Below are 17945 nucleotides of genomic sequence, written 5' to 3' on the forward strand. Positions count from 1 at the left end.
GTGGGTGACCACCCACAGCTATAGCGAGCAGCCAGGAAGATGGATGCGATGGTCAAGACCATCGCGACCATTGGGCTTGCGACGAGACCCTTGCAGTAGGGTCTCGTTGCTGCAAGCCCTGGAGTGCTTTTGGCTCTATCAGAGCCGAAAGCACTCCCACTGACATCACTTGTGATGTCAGTGGGGCCGGGCCCAGACGGTAGGCATTCTCATAGGAACGCCTCCGTCTGGGCAGCAACGCCCCCGGCACGCCCACCAAAGGGGGCGTGCTGTCACTCACCATCGACAGCACGCCCCCTTTGTAGCGAGACCCATAGCGACGGCTTGGCTGTCGCTATTCGGGTCTCACACATGCGCACGACGGAGCCACCTCCGTCGTGCGCATGCGCACTGGGCTAATATCGACCCGCTTGCGAGCGGGTCTGAATTAGGCCCTGAGGGTGTTTGCCTAGCATCAGCATAAGGCACTTGGAGATGGGCAGGCAGTGCATGAGGTAGTGGGGGAGTCTGTCCTGGGGAGGAATTAAATAATGAGGTGAGGAGTCTGGAGATATAGAGAACATATTTAGTTAGGTAAACTTCTGCTTAATTAGAATAGAAGCTGGTCCACAATCATCATCATCATCGTTTCTCTACGCAAAGCCACAGAGCTGTTGCACCGCACACTGGGAATAACGAAACATAAATACAGAACTAATAGGTATGAGGTGGGCAATGGGGGTGCAGAAACAAGACTGAGGGTACATTGCCTATTGCAACAATTTCCCAATTGCTTTGGTATAAGATTGGCATTTTATGTGAGAGACACTCTAGGGGTAGAAGTCAAGGAGGAAATGGGAAAAAGGGAATGTGACCATTTAATGACATCCTAGCTCCAAAGGGCATACAATTATGAAGGGTACATTCATCTAGGGCAGAGGTTCTCAAACTTGGTCCTCAGGACCCCACCCAGTTCATGTTTTCCAGGTCACCTAGCAGGAGCACGTGTATTCATTACTCACTGACATTTTAAAAGTTCCACTTGTGGAGCTAATTTTTTCACTTGTGATTCTGTGAGGAGACCTGGAAAACATGCACCGTTTGGGGTCCTGAGGATCGAGTTTGAGAACCTGTGGTCTAGGGGCATCGGTCTATATCAGGGGTATTAAACATGCAGCCCTCTAGCTGTTGTGGACTAACATATCCCAGCATGCCCTGCCACATTTTTTTATATTAGGACATGCTAAAACTGTGCCAGGGCATGCTGGGATACGTAGTTCCACAGCAGCTGAAGGACCACATGTTGAATACCCCTGGTCTAGATATATTATACACTGAAGTACCGTCTGGATAGCTTCCCACAGCTCCGATATTTGTAGGTGCAGGATCTTGGGTGTGAATGGAACCAATTCTGGACAACTTGGGACCGATGACATGGTGCATTATTTTGCAAGAATATTCCATCATTGTGGGGGTACATGAAGTCCATGAAGGGCTGTAAATGGTCATCAAGCAATGCAACGTAGTGGTCACTGGTCAATGACGTGATCAGGCGGACCTCACCCATGCCATGTGAACAGACACCACACCATTATGGAAACACCACCAGCCTACACGGTGCCCTGTTGACAACTGAGGTCCATGGCCTCTGGAGGTCAGTGCCACACCTGAACCCAACCATTAGCCTGAGACTGGAACTGTGACTCATTGCACCACACCACGTTGCCGGTCCTACAGGGTCCAAATAGCAAAGTCACGAGCCCAGGTGAGGCGTTGTAGTGTTTCACAGGAGCACTCTAGTGGGTTTTCTGCTCCCATATCCCATGGAAACTAAAGAACGCTGCACTGACCTGCATCATGCTTCTGGTACCTCCTGCATTTAGGGGGTCATTCAGACCCACTCGCAAGCGGGTCGATGTTCCCCACTGCGCATGCGCACAACGGAGGGAGCTCCGTCGTGCGCATGCGCGAGACCCGGACTGCGACAGCCAAGCTGTCGCTCCGGGTCTCGCACCAAAGGGGGCGTGCTGTCGATGGTGACTGACAGCACGCCCCGTTTGGTGGGCGTGCCTGCCAGACGGAGGCGTTCCCATGGGAACGCCTACCTTCTGAAGCCGGCCCCACTGACATCACTAGTGATGTCAGTGGGAGTGATTTTGGCTCTGATAGAGCCAAAATCACTCCAGGACTTGTGGCTGGGAAACCCTACCGCAGGGTTTCCGTCGCAAGTCCGATGGTCGCGATGGTCAAGACCATCGCGACCATCTTTTTGGACGCTCGTATATGCTGTGGGTGGACACCCACAGCTATACGAGCGTCCAGGAGGACGCTCCATTTTAATGGAGGAGGGCCCTGATTCAGAGCGAGCGCTCTGGTCAGAGCGTCCGGCTCTGAATCAGGCCCTTAATGTGTATGTGATTTGAGCGTAGTGATGCTTGACTGTTACCACAGACAATTCTGGTCACGTTCATTAAGCTCCCGTAGTCACTACACTACCTAGATGGCCTCAGGCACTCAATCCTAGGGCAGTATTACATGTGGCGTCCTACTTTTTAACATCACATTTTGAATAGTGGTAGGCAGGATCAAAAGTCCTTAATAACAGAAATCGTCATCGCATTTCAAACACAGACACGCACCAAACAATCCTCAGGTGGTAGGTATTGGTCTTTAATAAAGATATCAATATTTTCAATATGAAAAAACATTAACATGAAATTATGCAAAGAATCTAAATGGATAACGTAGATGCTAATCCTAACTTAGGGCCTGATTCAGAGCCAGACGCAATTAGCGCTCGCTCGTCCTGAAAATAGGGGTGGCTATTCAAATGAACCGTTCGCTGTTTGCGGTCTGTTCACGCCTCTAGGTCTGAACGAGCGAACAAAACTTGCGGTCGTTTTTTGGGAAACTACGCCCCCTGGCCACTCGCATCCTACGTCATTTCCGCTATTTATTAGATTAATCGAGTACATCGACCAGGGTATGAACTGCTCGCTATTCTTGTGGTTGGTTTTTGCTACCACAATTTTGCGAGCAGTTCTGACTATAAAATAACCAAGTGACGTGGTCAATGACGCTGCTGTTTTAATTATGCACACCCATAAAACGCCCGTTTTGACCTTTAAGCACGCCTGCGTTCGGATCTCCACTCCCCGTTTTCAAGCACCTTCCCCTGTTACCACCCACATACGCCTCATTCTGTCACTCAAATTATCAGGCATTCGCTATTTTGCGAGCACATGAATTTCGGCCGCAATGACTGGTTCGCGCATGCGTATAACGATCCGTACGCATGCGCAGTTGGGCAAACATCGCTCGGAGCGAACGAGCGGCCGCTTACGAGTGGCTCTGAATCAGGCCCTTAATCTCTGCATTATTTTCTTATAGTCCCAGGCTATATTTATCACCTGCTCATGAAGAAAATATGAATTCTCTTCTTTGAATTATCACTGAGTTTTAAAGACCAGGGGGGGTATATTTACTAAAGTGAGAGTTTTTTAAGTGGAGATGTTGCCCATAGCAACCAATCAGATTCTACTTAACATTTATCTAGCACCTTCTAGAAGATAATAGCTAGAATCTGATTGGTTGCTATGGGCAACATTTCCACTTCTAAAAACCTGCAGCTGCTGTCAGCATGTAAGAAAGGTCCATACTAAGGCTCGAAGACTTGGCCACAAAAAGTGAAGGAAAGCCTCACTTGGGAAGATTGGATGCTAAGAAAAGATTGAAGGCCAAACGGGACAGTGCTCAGGTGGCTAGACACTGGTGCCATGAATATTCATTGCATAAAGACAGAAAGACATAGGGCCTGATGAGTTCAGTTGGACGCACTGTCGATGTTGGACGCGGTTGAATGATTTTTCTACTGCGCATGCGTCCAGATTGTGTGTGTGTACAGAGTTGCAATACCGATTTAGCAGCACGGTCTCAGAAGTGTATAGAAAATGTATTGGGAATTCCTGGACAGCGGCTATACGGACGCACGGTGGTGATCCGTTTTATGGGAGTGTCTCTGAACTGGTTGCAAACTTAGGCGCTTAACTGCCGACACTGGAGGCACCAAGCGTTAAAACATCGTCTAAAGATGCTCAAAGTGAGGGTCTCAGTCCTTGCACATTCAGGTGCACGGATGTACACCAGGGAAGGACTTCTAGCGATATTTGCATAAAGTCGCAGATGGGAGACCGGCAAATGACTTAGACACGGACGTAGCTGAATGCGAATCAAAATCAGGCCCATAGTCCGACAGACAAGACTGGCTTGTTACCGTTAATCAGGCCCATAGTCCGAGAAACAAGACTGGCTTGCTACTATCCTACAGGCCCATAGTCCGACAGACAAGACTGGCTTGCTACTGTCCTACAGGCCCATAGTCCGACAGACAAGACTGGCTTGCTACTGTCCTACAGGCCCATAGTCCGACAGACAAGACTGGCTTGCTACTGTCCTACAGGCCCATAGTCCGACAGACAAGACTGGCTTGTTACCGTTAATCAGGCCCATAGTCCGAGAAACAAGACTGGCTTGCTACTGTCCTACAGGCCCATAGTCCGACAGACAAGACTGGCTTGCTACTGTCCTACAGGCCCATAGTCCGACAGACAAGACTGGCTTGCTACTGTCCTACAGGCCCATAGTCCAACAGACAAGACTGGCTTGCTACTGTCCATCTGGCCCATAGTCCGACAGACAAGACTGGCTTGCTACTGTCCATCAGGTCAAGTGGAGTTGATCTCTGCTGAGTGACTGTATAAAATAATTGGAGAACGTTTCTTAATTTTCCAGTAAGGATGACTCCTTCCATAGGAGGATATTCACATTTTTTTACCTGGCATGAATTGTTATTAAAGTGTTTAACTAGACTGAGGGCAAATGGCTAGTTTATCTCTCATGAACGATCTGATGCTTCATGAGGTCGGCTTTACACAGAAAACACCTCCCACACTCCAGACACTTGGAGGATGCGTCGCCGGTGTGAATCCTCTGATGTGCCATCAGATTGCTTTTCCTGGCAAAACATTTACCGCAAACGGGACACAAATGTGGCTTCTCTCCTGTATGGCCGGTAAGATGATTCAAGAGACTGGATCTCTTTGAGAATAATTTCCCACATTCGGAGCATGTCAGCTTCTCCCTTCTGTGACTTCTCCGGTGATTAACGAGGCCGGACTTGCGGGCAAAACGTTCTGAACACTCAGGACATTTGAAACATAAGTGTCTAGCGGTTTCTGGAAAACTCCTTCCTCGAGGAGGGACTGACTCCTTCGTAATATGAGTAGATGTATACTGTGCGTGATCCATGTGTGCATACATGTGCGTGTCAGTGGTATTTCGTCCATCACACAAGACTGGTTCCTCCTTAGTATGAGTGGATGTAGATTGTGTATGATCTTTGGGAATATATATGTCAGTGTAGGTAACATCCTCATCTTCCTTTGATGTGAAACCCTCCTCAATTCGAGTAAATGAATATTTTGAGTGTGCATGTTTGATCAGTGCATAGATGTCGGTGTCTAGATTTCCTTTGGCAAATAAGGGATATTTGTGGCGTATTCTGTTAGGTTTATACACATTTTGTGCATGTAATGCTTCAGTGGATGAATAATTTGTCTCTGTATATTCTGTGGATGTATCAGCGTCAGTGATGTTTCCATGCTCACATGAGACTGTACTTTGTGTATGATCTGTGGCTGTATATATGTCAGTGTCTGTGAGAATCCCTCCAACACATGAGACTGATTCCTCCTTAATATGAGTAGCTGTATCCTGTGTATGATCTTTAGGTGTACAAGTGTCAGTGTGTGTGAGGTCTCCTCCATCACATGAGACTGATTCCTCCTTAATATGAGCAGATGTATACTGTGTATGATATGTGGGTGTATACATGTCAGTGTGTGTGAGGTCTCCTCCATCACATGAGACTGGTTCCTCCTTAATATGAGCAGATGTATACTGTGTATGACCTGTGGGTGTATACATGTCAGTGTCTGTGAGGTTTCCTCCATCACCTTTACATGAGACTGATTCTTCCTTAATATGAGATGTATATTGTGAATGATCAGTGTCTGTCATAGTTCCTTCGTCGCGTGAGACCGGTTTCTCCTTAATAGGAGTAGATGTATACTGTGTATGATCTTTAGGTGTACAAGTGTCAGTGTGTGTGAGGTCTCCTCCATCACATGAGACTGATTCCTCCTTAGTATGAGTAGATGTATACTGTGTATGATATGTGGGTGTATACATGTCAGTGTGAGTGAGGTCTCCCCCATCACATGAGATTGGTTCCTCCTTAATATGAGTAGATGTATACTGTGTATGATCTGTGGGTGTATACATGTTAGTGTGTGTGAGGTCTCCTCCATCACATGAGATTGGTTCCTCCTTAATATGAGTAGATGTATACTGTGTATGATCTGTGGGTGTATACATGTCAGTGTGTGTGAGGTCTCCTCCATCACATGAGACTGGTTCCTCCTTAATATGAGTAGATGTATACTGTGTATGATCTGTGGGTGTATACATGTCAGTGTGTGTGAGGTCTCCACCGTCACATGAGACTGACTCCACCTTAGTATGGGTAGATGTATACGGTGTATGTTCTGTGGGTGTATACATGTCAGTGTGTGTGAGGGCTCCTCCATCACATGAGACGGATTCCTCCTTACTATGAGTAGGTGTATACTGTGTATGATATGTGGGTGTGTAAATGTCAGTGTCTGTGAGGTTTCCTCCATCACATGAGACTGATTCCACCTTAATATGAGTAGAGGTATACTGTGTATGATCTGTGGGTGTATACATGTCTGTGTAGGTAACATTCTTATCTTCATTTGATGTGAAACCCTCCTCAATTTGAGGAAATGAATATTTTGCATGTGCATGTTTGATCAGTGCACAGATGTCTGTGTCTATAGTTTCTTTTTCACACAATGGATATTTTTGGCGTAGTCGGTTAGGTTTATACACATTTTGTGCATGTTTTGCTTCAGTATATGAACATTTTCTCTCTGTATAATGTGTGGATGTATCAGCATCAGTGAGGTTTCCATGCTCACATGAGACTGTATGTTCTGTGTGCTGTGAGGGTGTACAAAAGTCAGTGTGTATTATATTTCCTCCATCACGTGATACTGATTCCTCCTTAATATGAGTAGAGGTATACTGTGTATGATCTGTGGGTGTATACATGTCTGTGTAGGTAACATTATTATTTTCATTTGATGTGAAACCCTCCTCAATTTGAGGAAATGAATATTTTGCATGTGCATGTTTTATCAGTGCACAGATATCTGTGTCTATAGTTCCTTTGTCAAATAATGGATATTTTTGGCGTAGTCGGTTAGGTATATACACATTTTTTGAATGTTCTGCTTCAGTAGATGAACATTTTTTTTCTGTATAATGTGTGGATGTATCAGTGTCAGTGATGTTTCCATGCTCACATGAGACTGTGTGCTGTGTGGGTGTATATATGTCAGTGTGTATAATATTTCCTCCATCACATGAGACTGGTTCATCCTTAATATGAGTAGATGTATATTCAGCCTTACAATTTATCGGAACATCTGAAAAGAACATATAAACAATTACATTTCAGTAACAAATGTACATGCTACTTGCATTCAAAAAGGAAATTAAATACTGTTATTTGGTGACCTCTAAGAGCAAACATGAACATTATTAAACTCCACCTACCCAGTGATGTGAGGGGCCGGTGATTGTCCATCATCACATCCTTGTACAGCTCCTTGTGTCCTTCTATGTATTCCCACTCCTCCATGGAGAAATAGATAGCGACATCCTCACTCCTTATAGGAACCTGTCACACACAATGATATAGTCATCACCCAGAAACATCTCCTGGTGTTACTGTATAATGTCCCATTCCCAGCAGTCACCTCTCCAGTCATCACCCAGACACATCCCCTGGTGTTACTGTATAATGTCCCATTCCCAGCAGTCACCTCTCCAGTCATCACCCAGACACATCCCCTGGTGTTACTGTATAATGTCCCATTCCCAGCAGTCACCTCTCCAGTCATCACCCAGACACATCCCCTGGTGTTACTGTATAATGTCCCATTCCCAGCAGTCACCTCTCCAGTCATCACCCAAACACATCCCCTGGTGTTACTGTATAATGTCCCATTCCCAGCAGTCACCTCTCCAGTCATCACCCAGACACATCCCCTGGTGTTACTGTATAATGTCCCATTCCCAGCAGTCACCTCTCCAGTCATCACCCAGACACATCCCCTGGTGTTACTGTATAATGTCCCATTCCCAGCAGTCACCTCTCCAGTCAGCAGCTGAATTATCTTGTTGGTGAGTTCCAGGATCTTCTGGTCATTGTCTCTCTTGTGTATCACTGAGTGAGGTGGAGGCACCGTGATGGGGGGCTGAGTCCTGCTCAATCCTTGTGACAGACAGGGACGGTTGATAGGTGTCTCACTCTCAACAGACTTCTGGACAGGAAAATAATCCTACATATAAAAGAAACACATTATTAAGGTGCAGACAGACAGACACCTCCTGTACAAAGAGGTCTCTTCCTGGACACAAGAACATCCACTCACTGGATCCCCCTTCACTAATATGTAAATCATCCCCATATCTCCGTGTTATTCTATAAATTGAAACACCTTGTACGTTCTAATCTAATAACATCTCCAGAATATTCCATATTAATATATTAATTATATTCACCTCCCCAGTCAGGTCCCTGTGTTAGTAACAGAGATAATAGTGATGTCACTGTGACACTCCCAGACCCCCTCACCTCCCCAGTCAGGTCCCTGTGTTAGTAATAGAGATAAGAGTGATGTCACTGTGACACTACCAGACCCCCTCACCTCCCCAGTCATGTCCCTGTGTTAGTAATAGAGATAAGAATGATGTCAGTGTGACACTCCCAGACTCCCTCACCTCCCCAGTCAGGTCCCTGTGTTAGTAATAGAGATAATAGTGATGTCACTGTGGCACCACCAGACTCCCCTCACCTCCCCAGTCAGGTCCCTGTGTTAGTAATAGAGATAAGAGTGATGTCACTGTGACACTACCAGACCCCCTCACCTCCCCAGTCAGGTCCCTGTGTTAGTAATAGAGATAAGAATGATGTCAGTGTGACACTCCCAGACTCCCTCACCTCCCCAGTCAGGTCCCTGTGTTAGTAATAGAGATAAGAATGATGTCAGTGTGACACTCCCAGACTCCCTCACCTCCCCAGTCAGGTCCCTGTGTTAGTAATAGAGATAAGAATGATGTCACTGTGGCACCACCAGACTCCCTCACCTCCCCAGTCAGGTCCCTGTGTTAGTAATAGAGATAAGAATGATGTCACTGTGGCACCACCAGACTCCCTCACCTCCCCAGTCAGGTCCCTGTGTTAGTAATAGAGATAAGAATGATGTCACTGTGGCACCACCAGACTCCCTCACCTCCCCAGTCAGAAGGTAGATGATCTCCAGGGTAATGTTTAATATGCTTTGAGTAATTTCCTTTCTGTTCTTGTCTGTAAGAGAATGTCCTTTGGTTTCTTGGGATGTTTGTTGGAAATATGCAGTGGATAGAGGTGGTGCGTATACATTTGCCTGCAAATAATTGATAAAGACAATAAAGATTACTATATATTTAGTTATACATTCACAGAACATAAAAACTTTTATAATGTCACAAAAAATAACACTAATTAGTACAGAAACAGTATTTATTTGCAGTGACTACCAAGCGTTACAACCATAAAGAACGTAAAAATGGAGGCCCGCCAATCTGTAATAAGCAAAGAACACATAAAAGCTTGCGTCACTTATCTGTAACATTAACAGGGTATTTCCCAGAGTGACACCATTAATATACATGGAAATAAATCCGGCGCAACAATGTATAATGCAATGCTACAACTGCGTAGTCTAAAGGGCCAGGCAAAAAAAATGGTGTCAATCTGTTTCTGGAGTGAATCCGGGAGAATGACCCAGTTGACATTGTGTAAAATCAGGTGATATAAAGTGGAGATTTTACTGTATACTGTATGATCAATCAATGATATAGCAACAACATAACCAAAGCGGGATTCATATAAAGTTAATTATTTTCAACAGTATTCCCAGAAAATTTATGTTTATTTGCACGTGAGTTATTGATACCCACTACGAATTCCTCTCCAGCCCTAATTATTATTATTACCAGTTATTTATATAGCGCACATATATTCCGCAGAGCTTTAATGTGTTATACGCTATGTTCCTAATCTTTGCTGGAGCTGGGGGGCTCACGCCGTGGGATCACCGCCTATTGGCAGGGGGTTTTCTCCATCTCCAGAAGTCTAAGTGGTTCAGATATTCCTACGAACTATCAATGTTGGCTCTTCACCTCTATATCCATCCCTATTTCCAAATATACTAAGTCATTGCTAAAAACAGCTGAACGATGCCGCTAAATTGGTAATCCCGACGCATTGGAAATCCCGTCTTGCCCAGTCAATTCAGGTGTGGTACTGCCGTATTGATCTGTATTGAGGATATTACCCTCTCAGCCCTATTCTGTATTTATTTGGTTATACTGGGTGGAATTCAAGGATTCTCAGGAATATCGCTCATTGATGACCAACACATAGGCACCCCCCGTCTACTCTTCCTTTCCCTCCTTCTCCTGTCCTCTTAATTTGTGTATACCCCCCATTTTTCTTTTGACTTATTATACTTTTATTTCTTTTTCACTACATTGATGGTTGTGTTATAGTTTTATTAGCGGAATTTGTGCATTTTTGAACTTAATGGTACTTAAATGTTGTTTGCAGCAAAAAAATTAAAATAAAAAAATTTATATTTATTTTAATGGATTATTCTAGATTGAGGATAACCCACACATTTTCTTTCTGATTAAATTATATCAGTTGTGGGAAAGAGGTAGCCTGGGAGCTTTAAGCTGTCATTTTTCTCTTATATATTATTATTATAATTATTAACAACTACTTATGTAGCGCTTTGATGTCTGTGTTGCAGATCAACAATAACATTTGTGACACATAATATAATGTTATCACTAAGGGAACCTGTAGCCAACGATGAACAGTGCATCTCCAGGCCCTATGGCAAAATGTAGGTAATAGCCCGGCAGGTCACACACCTGTAGTCTTACCGCTGCATATGGTCCTCTCTACGGCCCTGAGTAACACTTGCAGCAATGTGACTAAGTAGAGTGCTGAGAACATAACCACCAAATATGGGGCCTGATTCAGGCCCGGACGCTATTTGCGGATGGTAGTTCTGAAAAAGGGGCCGGATATTTAAATTGAGTGCTCGCTCTTTGCGGTCTGTGGACGCCTCTATGTCTGAGCGAGCGACCGAAAAATGAGCTCGCTATTTTGTAAAGACGCCCCTTTGCCGTTCGCATCATACGTCATCTCCGCTATTTATTAGATTAATCGAGTACATCGAAAGGCATCTGAACTGCTCGCAGTGCTTGTGGTAGGATTTACTTGCCGCTATCACTGCGAGCAGTTCAGGCTAAAAGACAACCAAGTGACGTGGTCGATGACGCTGCTTTGTTAATTATGCACACCCATTAAACTCCCGTTTTGACCGTTTGGCACGCCTGCGTTCGGATCTCCACTCCCCGTTTTCAAGCACCTTCCCCTATTGCCACCCACAAACGCCTCATTCTGTCACTCAAATTAGCAGCCCCTCACTGTTTTACGAGCGCACAATTTCCGACTGCAATGACTGGTTTGCGCATGCGCATTACGACCCATACACATGCGCAGTTGTGCGAACATCGCTCGGAGCGAACGAGCGTCTCTGAATCAGGCCCATAGAACTCAGGCACCATTAACTTAATAATAGGGATGATGATCGGGATCCATCACACTGTACAATACTAACGCAGCATTCCGAGATGTTAGAATGGCTATCACTCACCGGGTCACACGGGCGATGATTTAGAAGTGGTAATGAGCTACCGTGAGAATTCTGTAAATGGCGTGAATCAAGTGTCTTGGAGTTAGGCTGAAGCAAGGCCGCTTTGTCCCCATTAGAATGTCCTTGGATTATGTCATCGACACGTGCTCTCTTACGTGGCGATGTCATCCTTTGCCGCGATCGGCTTTGCGGAGGGAAGATGGTTGGAACAGCACCTCTTTTCAGCTTTTTCCGCAGCCTACCAGGCTCGTAAGACTGCTCTGTAAAATGTTCCGAACAAATCCGGAACCTGTCATTTATTTTCCCTTTAAAAATTTTCTTAGCCAGTTTCTCCATGTTGTGGATAACATGGCCGCCCCGCTGGGCGCTCCTCAGCCAGGTTTTGGCTTTCTCCAGACTGTTCGGAAAGACGTGCATAATTACATTTGTCCTCTTCCCTCCGTGATTGTGGCATCCTTCAACAAAACATCTCGCCATGTTCTTTATAGCTGTAGAGTGACAAAAAAAACATACCTTATGTACAAACGGAACTATTTTATATTATTGTCATTGGAGGGGCATTACTTTACGATTTCAATTAAACTGAAAATGGAAATTAAAGGAATGTATATTTTATTATTTTTGGGTCATTTCAAAACATTTTTTGGTCTTCATCCATATGGAGAATACGATATTTAATGGAAGACCTGAGAATCTAGCGGAGGAGGAGAGCCAGGGTGAGCGGCTGTAAGCCTGCCATGCTACACTCTTACCTGATGAGCCAGGTGTGCATCATCTTCCTGTGCCTCTATGCCCCCACTCTAAAGCCGCGTACACACTGGCCGATTTTTAGAACGACTGAACGATAACGATACCATTATCGTTCACAATATTGCCCAGTGTGTATGCCGTCAACGACCAACTATGCACGCTACCGCTGGTCGTTGACGATATCTTTCATCGCCTGTACATGCAGCCCGATTTGACCAATATCGTTGAGGTTATCGTTCATATCGGTCAGTGTGTACGTGACGAACGATCAACGACCATGATATTGAAGTCTATTGCCACTCCCAGGACCCTCTCCTTTCTCAATTTTGTCCTCTTCATACTGAGCAGACTGCAAGCAGCATATTGAGAAGCGCTAAAACTCATGGGGCCCTAGGCAAGATACCAGTTTGGGGCCCCCTCCCCTAAACAATCCATTTTTTTAAATTTAACAAGTTATTCCACAGAAGACAAGTAGAGAAATACCAAGTAGTCAATACATAGTGTCCACTTCAGGAGACTGCACACGAGCCCCCTCCTCTCTTAATACGTCCCTGGGTATTACATTGCATTTTTTATTTAATTATACTGCAGAGTTTGCGTGTTCTTCCCTAACACTTTGGGGTAAATGTAAAAGGGTGTGGAGTATAGACTTCTGCGAGTCCCGTGCGAGATTACCGAATGTTTTAAAGTCCGTCACAGGAAATAAAAAATATACACACTATGGCCCTCATTCAGAGCCGTACGCTCTGAGCAGAGCGCACGCTCTGAATGAGGGCCGCCCTCCATAAAAATGGAGCGTCCTCCTGGACGCTCGTATAGCTGTGGGTCACCACCCACAGCCTATACGAGCGTGCAGTTTGATGGCCGCGATGGTCGTGACCATCGCGACCATCAAAACTGCGAGCCGGAGCCTGCGGTTGAGGTTTTCAACCGCAAGCCCCGGAGTGATTTTGGCTCTATCAGAGCCAAAATCACTCCCACTGACATCACTAGTGATGTCAGTGGGCCGGCTTCTGACGGGAGGCGTTCCCGTGGGAACGCCCCCGTCAGGGAGGCACGCCCCCGGCACGCCCACCAAAGGGGGCGTGCTGTCAATCAACATCGACAGCACGCCCCCTTTGATCAGACACAACGAACGAAGGACTTTCCTTCGCTCGTCGCGTCTGGCGCATGCGCACGACGGAGCTCCCTCCGTCGTGCGCATGCTCAGTGCAGAACATCGACCCACTTGCGAGCGGACAGCCGCTCGCGAGTGGGTCTGAATCAGGGCCTATGGTCCGCCTCAGGAAAAATATATACACACTACGTCTGCCACAGGAAAAAAATATACACACTACGTCCATCACAGGAAAAAAATACACACACTACGTCCGCCACAGGAAAAAAATACACACACTACATCCGCCACAGGAAATATACACACACTACGTCCGCCACAGGAAAAAAATACACACACTACGTCCGCCACAGGAAATATACACACACTACGTCCGCCACAGGAAATATACACACACTACGTCCGCCACAGGAAAAAAAAAATCAAACATTGCCTGCCACAGGAAAGACAACAGCAGAAGCAACCTTAGTGATTACTAGTCAGTGGCTGCACTGGCTGCATTTGCACTGTGCGTGCGTGGGTGGGACAGCATGCGGCAGCGTAATGCCTGCAGGAGTTTTCAGCTAGCCAGCGCAGTGTCCTGTGCACTACCTGACACTTTCAGCGGATCGCCTAATCCCCAGGTAACAGCCTCCATACAACCCTGGCAACGGGCTCCCTGGGAGCCGCCGGGCCCTAGGCGGGTGCCTTTATTGCCTATTGGGAAATCCAGCCCTGCCACTACTACAGGGGGCACTGCATAATGGGCGGCACCACTCCTGGGGGCAATACACAAGGGGCCACTACTGCAGGGGGCACTGCATAAGGGGCACCAGTCCTAGGGGACTGTATAAGGGGCACCACCACTCCTGGGGGGGACTGCAGGACACCACTACTACAGCGGGGGGACTGCAGGACACCACTACTACAGGGGGCAATGCACAAGGGGCGACTACTGCAGGGGTCATCACAATCGGGGGCCTTTCTAATGGAGGCACTGTATAAGGGGTGCCAGTCCTGGGGGAACTGCATTTGAGGCACCACCACTCCTGGGGGGGGATTTCATACTACACGGGGCATTATGTGTATTAGGGAATCAAATATGGATATTGTGTAACACATTGACTAACCTCCAACCAAAGAGGACATTTCAATAATTCCTGTGCCCCGGCATTAGTCCCTAGGTGCCAGATAGTTCATTACTCCCTGCTCCCATCTTGCCATGCTGTGCCGCTTCCAGTCCCCCTCTTCTCATCATGTGCACCTTTCACCTTCTCCTACTGTAATCACTGTGCTACAGAGCCCCCTCATTTCATGCCAAGGTTATCCCCCCCCCCCTTCATTATAACCCCCCTGCAGAGCATCACTATAACCCTGATAGCAGAGCCTCACGTTAACCCTGCCTGCAGATCATCACTGTAACCCTGATAGCAGAGCATCACGTTAACCCTGAGTGCAGAGCATTATGCTAACCCTGCCTGCAGAGCTTCACGTTAACTTTGCGTGCAGAGCATCACAGTACCCAGCTTGCAGACCTCGCCTCCCCCTTATTCTGCCTCAGCAGTGTGTAAGTGCATTACGATAATACTCACTAGTATCTTGGTTATCTTCCTTCCGTCTCCGAAGGGTGAGAATAAAGTGACCCGGCAGCCAATACCTAACCTCACCGGTTGCTATGGCAGCCCAAGAACCCGGTGCTGCTTGTCCGGCCCCGAATTTCGGGTCACGTGGTACACTGTTGGGAGTAGGGCGGGGCCTCACCTCATGGTGTATGTATAGCAACCACCAATGTACTACCTTGGTTGCTATGCATACATGGTGGTTGCTATATATATATATATATATATATATATATATATATATATATATATATATATATATATATATATATAATCACTGGTTCATGGAGTATGATTAATATATATCAACTGACAAGGTATAGCTATAACTCACATTGTCCATTTATCAAGGATCACTTTTGCAAAGCGATCAGCGCATGCCAGTAACGCCCCTGATCGCTTTGCAAAATGCGATCTCTTCGGCCGGATGTATCATCCAGGACATGCAGGGACACGGGCTGCAATGTCTTCGGAGAGCTGCCGGCCAGTGCAGGGGTAAAGATGCACATGCGCCATAGCCGGGCAGGGTTCCGGCAGATCCCTCCGCCGGCTAATAGTGTGCGGTATAGCCCATAGGCTACAGCGCCTAACGCCACCTTCAGCCCTGTCAGGCTGCCCGAAAGGCAAGGCAGCGGCTTCCACTGGAAGCTGATCGCAGCCCGGACTGGCAGTCCCAGAGGAGGAGACACCTCCCCCTTGCTGCCTGTCTTCAGCGTGACTGGCAGGAGGCGCTTCCAATGGGAAGCCACCTCCAGTCACAGTGATGCCAGTGCAGTCACGGACTTCACTGGCTCACTGAAGAGTGGAGGATTTGAATGGGGGGGGGGGCTGCAGCCTTGCAGTCCTAGGTAAGTTCCGCCACTGGTCCCGGGTCTGAGAAGGTTGGAAACGTGTTCCAAATCCCGGGTCACATCTGTGACTTTTGTTGTAAAAGGGGTATAAAGCAGCAGCAATGCTAATGCCACGGGAGGCGCCTTGTATAAACGGACGCAGCCATCGGATCTTTTGCATGAACGTCAGTCATTTGAGTAGCCCTCTGTATTATCTTTTGACGCAGACTTCCAGTCCCCAGCAGAACAGATCTGCTTGTCATTCTGAGTAAGCTGAGGCTTACTCGGACGGCTGATGGCTGCGACCATCGCGATCGGCGATCCGAAGCTGCGTCTTTTACCGATGCAGCACTCGGATCTGCAATTTTGTCAGCCGGCGTCTGCTGTAAACAGATGCCTGCTGACAACATTGCAGATCCGAGTTTACAGCAGACACCTCATGCTACAGCGTACAACCATGAATCAGACTCTAGGGCCCTCATTCAGAGCCGTACGCTCTGAGCAGAGCGCACGCTCTGAATGAGGGCCGCCCTCCATAATTATGGAGCGTCCTCCTGGACGCTCGTATAGCTGTGGGTCACCACCCACAGCCTATACGAGCGTGCAGTTTGATGGCCGCGATGGTCGTGACCATCGCGACCATCGCCACTGCGAGCCGGAGCCTGCGGTTGAGGTTTTCAACCGCAAGGCCCGGAGTGATTTTGGCTCTATCGGACAGCCGCTCGCGAGTGGGTCTGAATCAGGCCCTAAGTTTGCAAACCAGTTCAGGACACATCTGTGACACTCCCACGCCCATAAGACGGACCTTGTAGTGTGTCTGATTAGCCATCTCCCAGTCACCACCCTGGGATGCCCAGTACATTTTATACCGTTCATCTGAAAAACAACTGCGGCTCTGTACACACCGTGGGATGCATGCGCTGTGCGAGGGATTTTAGGTGCACGAGCATTAGTGAAATATCGCTCAACTCCGTTATCATCGACATCGCTTGCGTCTCAGAATCAGGCCCTATACCTCACATACGATGCCTTTTGCCGTGCAGGACAGCAGATAAACGATGCAATGAACGACGGACTGGGCATACACACCAATTCGATGTGTATGATATATCATTCCACCCACGTAAGGCTGATATATTGTACGATGCATCGTATAATGGGCCGGATTCCCGAGATGTACGCTAAGCCGATGGTTAGCTTACATCTCCGATGTTTCTGGGTCTGCGCATGTGCAGAACAGGTCATGCGATCACGACTCCCCCAAGCCACAGCATGATTGACAGGCTGCAGCATTTGGGGTCGGACGAGGCCAGGGTCTGCTTCAGAAGATGTAGATTCCTGGCCTCTCAAATGACCAGCACCCCGTCAGTTTGCGGGAAGCTTCAGTCTGACCAAAGGAGCAGCCAACTTGACCATCGGTCGTGATGATGATACCAGGCTGCAACCTCAGTCGCGTGCTGGGATCGCTAATGCAGCAAGGAGGTGTCCAGGGGGCCGCCGCATCTCAGACCCTGCATCCAGAGCCGCATACCTCACTGGTCACTAATGGTGCAGCAAGCTGGTCCCTCCCCCTATTTAATGTGCTGTAAAGCCAACTTCAGAAAGATGGCACCGTGCAGTAAAAGCAAAGAGCCTTCGCCGTCTTCTGTGCATTCGCCATCTTCCCTAACATCACTGTGAGGATGATCCTGGCTGAAGAAGGGACAGTAGGGACGGGGGTGCTGCAAGGAGGAGAGGGGGTGGTGCACAT

General features: G+C 47.3%; 1 protein-coding gene across 2 annotated transcripts; it reads right to left on the bottom strand.

Moving 5' to 3' along the window:
- Positions 1-2642: 2642 nt before the first annotated feature.
- LOC148508033 (uncharacterized) lies at positions 2643-15393 on the bottom strand. Of its 2 annotated transcripts, none has more exons than XM_088445155.1 (6): positions 15339-15393; positions 11901-12388; positions 9423-9575; positions 8280-8468; positions 7681-7804; positions 2643-7550 (listed from the first exon to the last, which is right to left on the bottom strand). In XM_088445155.1, exons 2-6 carry the CDS (start codon positions 12375-12377, stop codon positions 4867-4869), a joined length of 3627 nt encoding a protein of 1208 aa, XP_088301281.1. In that variant the 5' UTR covers positions 12378-12388; positions 15339-15393; the 3' UTR covers positions 2643-4866. The 2 variants fall into 2 exon arrangements, with proteins under 2 accessions (XP_088301281.1, XP_088301280.1); XM_088445154.1 differs by lacking the exon at positions 15339-15393 and adding an exon at positions 14877-14959.
- Between the last annotated feature and the right edge of the window lie 2552 nt (positions 15394-17945).

This window comes from Taudactylus pleione, unplaced genomic scaffold (genome assembly GCF_031769625.1).
Source record: "Taudactylus pleione unplaced genomic scaffold, aTauple2 ptg000377l, whole genome shotgun sequence".
Taxonomy (NCBI): domain Eukaryota; kingdom Metazoa; phylum Chordata; class Amphibia; order Anura; family Myobatrachidae; genus Taudactylus; species Taudactylus pleione.